Source organism: Sitophilus oryzae, unplaced genomic scaffold, assembly GCF_002938485.1.
Source record: "Sitophilus oryzae breed Bouriz unplaced genomic scaffold, Soryzae_2.0 scaffold_1442_pilon_pilon, whole genome shotgun sequence".
Taxonomy (NCBI): domain Eukaryota; kingdom Metazoa; phylum Arthropoda; class Insecta; order Coleoptera; family Curculionidae; genus Sitophilus; species Sitophilus oryzae.
In genome coordinates, this window is record NW_022146107.1 from 2,739,543 (window position 1) to 2,746,933 (window position 7,391).

Consider the following 7,391-nt stretch of genomic DNA (forward strand, 5'->3'; position numbering starts at 1 on the left):
CTGCGTAATACCTAAATATAGTTCATACCAATTAAAACAGGTAGAATTTTTAGTCACGTGATTAAGTTTGACCAGCACAGCGTTGCCCAATTTTACATATTTTCTTTTAATCAACTGAGATTTAATTTTTTAAATAAATATTTTAGGAAACAAAAATAAATTAATTGTAAATATATAAACAGTTATTATTTGCATTAATAAAACTCGCCTCCTTAACAGCACTTAAGGCACATAAACAGCCATTATTTCTCATTTAGCATTTATTCCTCATTGCGATGAGTTTTATACAGCGGCTGTTAAGCTGTAATTTTGTACACTTTGCACTAGAAGAGGTTCTAAAAAGAACAATGTTCGACTGCAAGATCTGCTAGTAAAATATTTTAAGCTAAAAGGATCACAACACAATTCGTTTAAACATAAAAATCGTAATATAAAACTAAAGTGTCAAAAGAAATGACAATGTCAGGAAATAAATAAATAAATGTGGCAACTTGCCATTTTTTACAGCAGAGCTCTCACCTGAATCCCCAGAGGGAAATTTAAATCTCAGTTAGTCACTCCGGAGCCGGCGCCGAATATGTCCATGGTTGGCAACAATGAATTTAAAGATCGCGCACTCGATTACGTAAACAAAAGTTTAATTGGTATTGCTTATATTTGCTTATCTTTACAGCTCGCATTTGTCTACGAAAGTACTAGAAAAAAAAACGAATACTGAAAAGCAAGCTAAGACGACCAGCTGGTCGTAAATAAGCTGTGGTCTTTTTTGAGAGGTGTTTTTAATATGGTGTGTTTTTCTTTTAATTTCAGGTTAATATCCAGAAGAGAGACTTACACGCTTCTAGAATTTCCAGATGTTGACGCTGACGGTGAAGTATAGGAATAACAAGTCATAGATCGTTTAAATTTGAGGGAGTAGACTAATAAAATGCATCTAGCGCAAAGAGTTCGGATCGTCTCAGCTATTGCAGATTCTTGCCGACAATGTATTTTTTTCTTTATATGTGATCAATCGATGGGTTACCTTATTGTTTTTATCGCGCGACAAAACTTATTTGGGACGCTTGTGTAAATATTTAGTCGTCTAAACAAGGCGCGTTTTCAAGTCAGCTGATCAAGTCTGTTGAATTTATTTCGCATGATCGTTGAATAAAAAGATAAAGAAGGAGCATACCAAAAAACTTTAGAATCTAAATTCTACCAATAAAATTAATATCGTATCAACGAATCGTCGGACAACGGATGCAAATCAAGCTTAACGGATGCATGAAAATCAAGCTTAAACACCGATTATTTTTTCAAGTTAGTTGAATTCCTGTGACTTGATCAGTTTACTTGACTCCTGGAAACGCACCTTAAGTCATACTTGGCATGTACAAGTCGAGTTTTCTTATACAGAGGTAGATATTTTAAGTTTAATTGACCAAAAAGTTGTTCTTTTAATTAAAAAAAAAACTTTCTTTCTTTGGAACGAGAGAATGATAAAATATTCTAGAATATTTAAGTTTGTATTTATATAATTTTAAATATAGTTAGGTAAAACTTACTCGAATTGGTAATTACTTCAAAAATGTCTTATTGTATGTAGTATGAAATTATGTACAGGGTGGGCCAAATTGGACACTTTTAAAGAGAAACACTCTTTTCTATAGGAGATAGACGAAAACTAATATCGATGTCTGGAGCTCAATTTTTATCAAAAACCATGATGGGAAAATCCGTACATCGAAATCTATTAACGTTTCGGAGTTACGGGGTGTTGTTCAAAAATGTGCGTTTTTAATAAATCGCTGTAATTTTTTTGGTATGGAAATTTTTAAATTTTTATGAAAACATTTCCAAAGCAGCTTTTTAAGTACCTTAAGTACAATTTACTGAAAAACTTTAAAAGTGTTCAATTTGGTCCACCCTGTACAGTTTATTTTATCAATAGCTTTTACTATATAAAAAAGTAAACTGTATTACTTTGGGTTATACCCAAATACGTTTAAATTAAAATTTCTTTAAACGTATTTGGTTATACCGTATGATCGAATAAAAACGGCGTCAGCGATGGCTATGAAATGAAGATCACTGTCATTTTATATGTAAATTTATATGGGAAATGTCATCGATCGTCATTTCCAAGCCAACTGGACGCCGTTTTTATTCGATCATACGGTATTTTAGACTATTCCAAATTTTTTGGATGCAGTGATTGCAGAAAATGCAGTTTGACAGGTTAAAAAAATATCATGCCTTTTATTAAGATATTTTTTATTAATAAAATACATACATATAAATTTTAGTCGTTGCGAAGAAAAGTATTTTGTATTTTTGTAATCTCTTTCGTTATACTTCTATAATTTTTATTCTTAAATCTGTTTTTCTAAACAAAAGACAATTATCTGATTGTAGTGTATTTTGTGCGAAAGTAGACTTTCTGTATATTTTATATTTAAGTACCTAATGTTTATGGTTCAACCTGTATTTATATATAGTATGATTTGTTTTTAGGGGTTTCAGAAAAAAGCAAATAAGATATTTCCTTGTTTTTAAGGTACATTTTCCGGCTCACCCCCTGTAACTTTTTTAATTTTTCAGATAAAAAAACGAGATTTGGTATGTTAGTGTATGACGTGAGTGAGGATTGAGTGACGTATTCAATTAGTTTTGTTCACTTCCTGTTTCACCGGAAATGACTATAACTTTTTATTTTTAAATTGTACCTTCGGTATTTTTTTACTTTATTTGATGGATCATGATGTTCTGAATAGAATGACATATCATATGCCAAATTTTGACATTTTCCAATGTACAAATTTTTTTATTTTTTCCAAATATGCTAATGAGCCACTCTCGTTCCATTTGAAAAAATTGAGTTACGTTTAAAAATACGATTTGGGCATCTTTTAACCGGTCTGGGCAAGACACTAAAAACATTAGACGATCAAATCTATTTTTCCAAGGATCATTGACTAAAAATTAGTGTTTTTAACACAGCCATGGCACTCTATTTTTAAGCGAAAATGTCAGAAGTTGACATATATACTTTGATATGTCATTCAGAGTGGCTTTTTCTATCGAATAAAGTAAAAATATACCGAGAGAGCCATTTAAAAATCAAAAGTTGTAGGTTGTAGTCATTTCCGGTGAAACAGGAAGTGGCCAAAGACAACTAAATACGTCAATCAATTCTAATTTATGTCATATAATCAATCAATCAATCAATAATTTATTTATTTCCATAAAACAATATACAATTGTATAGGAATCTACATATATAAAATGCTAATGTTTATCTGTGTCGTCTCTACTGAAGTAACGACTTGCTCTAGAAAGCTAATTGGCTCTTCTAAAAACTGTCGCCGCCGGATTTTTTATTTTTCATTTAATTAAAAAAAAATAAAAAGTATTGTTTTTCCTGATGTCGTGGCGGATGCGCCAGGCTTCAACTAGTAGTCAATAAATTCATAAAGCTAACGCAAATATATAATACAAAATATACAAAAACAAACACAACAGACCCTAATAAAATTATTAAGTACTCGTAGGTCTCATATTACGATTTGCAGGTATTCCTCCACACTATAGAAGTTCATTCCCAACAAATATTTTTTTAAATTTAACTTAAATTTATTTAGTGTATTACAGAATTTAATTTTAATAGGAAGATTATTAAACATATAAGGTCCTATATTGTGTGGCGATCGATAAGCCACGTACCTTAGATTTACAAATGCTTATATGCAAATCTAAGGCACTTCTAGTACTAAATCTATGTACATTACAATTTCTTTTAAATTTATCATAGTTGGGAAAAACGAATAGACACACTTCGGTTAAAATACTAAATTTGTTAAAATAGTCTCTACAACTCTGTGAGGGCGCTATAATACCTGCCAGAGACCGTATTCATTACTCTTTTGAGTAATGAAGACATCTCGGTTGACCAACCCCAAACACAGACACCGTATCTCACTCTTGCATCGACATTCGCAAAATAAACTTGTTTTAATTGATATATTTTAATAGCATATCAAATCTCGTTTTTTTATCTGAAAAAATAAAAAAGATATATTCAAGAAACACCCGGTATACATGAAATCTCTAAAATTGCAGAATAATAATTATTATTGAAATATTCACAAAATATAAAGAATATTTTTGTCATATATACACCTGGCAAATGTAAAACTTCTATTACTACTTGTTGCTGAAGGTGATATTATTGTTCAAAACATTACTTTTCATTTTTTTAATAGTAATTTAAGACAATTTTATTTTTATCTAGAAAAAAATATTAACGACCAACCAAGTTGGTGGTATATGTGTATGTTGAAAGTCAACTCTAATCATTTTAATTGTATATAATGTTTTAAAGATATTTGTGCTTGTAGTATATAAAAACTGTAAAAAAATTGTAAAAACTTTTGTAGCAATATTAAAATTGTGCAGCATATAATATTAAAACATTGTATGCAAAGTTTAAATGTGATATACTCGACAGTCTTTATATGATTAAATCAATTATTAATGCAGAGTTGTGATAATTGTTCAAATAAGTATGAGAAACAATTATTAAGGCATGGCCAGAACCAGTGTAGTGGATCCATGAAAAATTTATGTATAAAAGTATAATATATTAATTTGGATCCCTCACTGTCCAAACCACTGAAATTTAAAAAAATTAGGTATAGTGGCGACTAGTCAATATAAATTTCAAAGAGAAGAAATTATTATATTTTATATATGCATTAAAACATTCCAGTCTTCCGTATTGTATTATTTTATATTTTTGTGCAGTAAAACAATTGTTTCTTATATTTTAATTAAAGACTATTATTTAGATTAGATTTTTGTATGATTCAATTTTCAGAGACTTTAGCCAGGTTAGAGGTACTTTATATAGACGTATTGCTCATTTAATGTTATTGTTACCTAAGAATTTTTGTATATAAAAATGTTTTTTTTTAAATAAATTCCGCGTTTCACTTCTTTTTCCTATAGTTGAAAAATAAAAGCAGTGCATATATTATAAAAGAAAAATGTTTACTAAGATAGATTTCATATACAGGGTATTGGAAATAAATTTCAAATAAAAACAATTTCAAATTTAAAAAACAAAACCGTAAATTTGCTGGTTGGTTGATTTACTAATGCTTGTCAAAATGACCTTTGTGGATTACCTTAGGAATTGAAAAAAAATCTAAAAAAGTAAAAAACATTTTATTTCAAAAGTACCTATTTTTTTCAAGAGTACAGTTTATTTCAAAAGTTCCTTTTTAATTTGTTTTTAATAATGCACCTATTCTCTGTTTCAAAATTTCCTCACCTTTTCCAAAATGGCGCCACCTGCATTCTTCTTCTTTTTCGTATTTTAAGCCTTAAAAGAACTGTATCCACAGATAAAAATAAAGTTCTTCTTTTTTTATATTTATGGCTCGAAACATGGCTAACCACAGACTCGACAATGATTTTCTCTTCTTTTCTCTCATATGGCTTGAACTCATATAGGTTATCTGGTCAGTGTCCTAAAGAAAATAACCAAAAGGGGTGTCTGTAAATTGTAATCTATGGTTAATTATTAGACAAAGACAACACCAAATAAACAAGTACAGAAAGTGTAAATAAATAACAAAATAAAATACAAGAAGCAAAAAAAGGAGAATGTTTCTACGTTTTTAACTATTTTGTGTAAGTTTATAGATAGATGTTATAAAATTTAATATAAAATATAGCGAAGTAAAGTTATCAACAATGCCCAAAGTAGTATCTAGAAGTATTGCTTGTTCTGATACAAAAGATCAAGAGGAATATGGAGATGAAAAACCCTTACATATTTATTACTGTCTGTGCGGCCAAATGACTCTTATTTTAGGTAAATTTCAATAAAATCATACATTTCTTTTCTTTAATAAGTAATCTTGAATTTTAGATTGTTCTATAGAGAAGCTTCCACTGCGTAAACGTGATGGTGCAAGGGTTCTAGATGGAACAAATCATGCTCATAAAATAACATGCGATTCAGACGAGACAGTGTATCTGAAAAGACCAGAAGGGATTGAAAGACAATTTAGGTAGATATAACTTTGGTTTTGTAGGGATATGATCATTTATATTTATTTTATTGTAGATTGAAATGTAAAAAATGTGGGTTACTGCTGTACTACAAACACGAAGCTCAGAGTCCTGTAAGTTTCATAGTGCGGGGATCTCTGATTACATCTACTAACGAAGGACCGATTACAGATATCTATAACCAAGTAATTCTTGCTTGTTTTAATATATGCTAAGGATTAATTGATTTTAATGTATTTTTTTAGGTTGCTGTAGAGAAACCGAAGAAAATTATGGTCACAAAACACACTAAAAATATGGGAAAATTCAGTTCAGTAACAGTCTCGACAATTGACGAGGAAGAGGACGAAATTGAAGCTGTAAGATTTTTTATTTTAATTATTTTATTTATTAATATTCATTCCATTTAATGAGTTTTATGGGTTTTCTCATTTATGAGTGTAGATAGGTGTAAGATGCATTAAAAATGCATTTTATAATTGATGAAAATAAATATAGAGTATGTTATATTTTTAGAAAGCTCAAAACAAGGCAAATAAAATTAAAAAAACAATATACAAGGTGTCCCATTTAAAAAAAACATAAGTTTTGGTTGTATTTCAAGAATGAATCATAAAAAAGTATTACAGTAATGTGTATCTTTACTCATAAACGAGAAACCCTGTAAAACACACGAAGGTGGGACACCTTGTATACAGAAATTATTTTTTTTTTTGTAGAGAGAAGTAGCTGATAGTTATGCAAACAATGCAAGAATTATCGAAAAACAATTAGAAAGAAAAGGAACAAACAAAAGGAAACAAGAACAGAATAAGGCACAAGAAATTAAGAAAGTTCGAGGCACATTAATTGATAAATGACTTGATACTAGTTGTGATAATTTTTTAAACATTATATAGAAATAATCTTAATATTTATTAGATTATTATTAGGGTGTAAATAAATGAATAAAATATAAAAAGTATTTAAAATAATTCATTCCTGATTTATTATCAATTCTTAACAGTACTTCCATTGCACAACATTTATACAATTATATACAAACTCTTAAAAATATAGTACCGTAAGATCGAAAAAAAACGGCGTCCAGTTGGCTTGGAAATGACGCGCGATCGATGACATTCCCCATATAATTTTATATATAAAATGACAGCTTCGTTTCATAGCCATCGCTGACGCCAGTTTTTTTTTTAATTATATTCTATTTATTATACACGAAAATATTAGGTCTATATTTACAAAGCATCTTTTGCAAAAGGTCTTTAAATTTATTTGTTATACTTAGGCTACGCGCTGAGTGCGCTGACATGCAATTTTTGGTCGGCCGATTA

General features: G+C 29.3%; 2 protein-coding genes across 2 annotated transcripts in view; both read left to right on the top strand.

Moving 5' to 3' along the window:
- The window catches only part of LOC115877224 (scavenger receptor class B member 1-like), a 36,404-nt gene extending 34,331 nt beyond the window's left edge, over positions 1 to 2,073 (top strand). Inside the window, exon 9 of the mRNA XM_030893383.1 lies at positions 811 to 2,073. Within this exon, the coding sequence (XP_030749243.1) occupies positions 811 to 880 (70 nt within the window). The 3' untranslated portion in view covers positions 881 to 2,073. The remainder of the gene's footprint in view (positions 1 to 810) is intronic.
- Positions 2,074 to 5,587: 3,514 nt separating this feature from the next.
- LOC115877054 (UPF0428 protein CXorf56 homolog) lies at positions 5,588 to 7,015 on the top strand. Its single transcript, XM_030893123.1, has 5 exons — positions 5,588 to 5,860; positions 5,918 to 6,059; positions 6,116 to 6,245; positions 6,306 to 6,419; positions 6,780 to 7,015. Exons 1-5 carry the CDS (start codon positions 5,740 to 5,742, stop codon positions 6,918 to 6,920), a joined length of 648 nt encoding a protein of 215 aa, XP_030748983.1. The 5' UTR covers positions 5,588 to 5,739; the 3' UTR covers positions 6,921 to 7,015.
- Positions 7,016 to 7,391: the final 376 nt, after the last annotated feature.

Excerpts from the sequence above, each read along its gene's own strand:
- LOC115877054 (XM_030893123.1), top strand. The coding sequence starts at position 5,740 with ATGCCCAAAGTAGTATCTAGAAGTATTGCTTGTTCTGATACAAAAGAT. Across the intron at positions 5,861-5,917 it reads CCAAATGACTCTTATTTTAG|ATTGTTCTATAGAGAAGCTT; the intron begins GTAAATTTCAAT and ends CTTGAATTTTAG. Across the intron at positions 6,060-6,115 it reads GGGATTGAAAGACAATTTAG|ATTGAAATGTAAAAAATGTG; the intron begins GTAGATATAACT and ends ATTTTATTGTAG.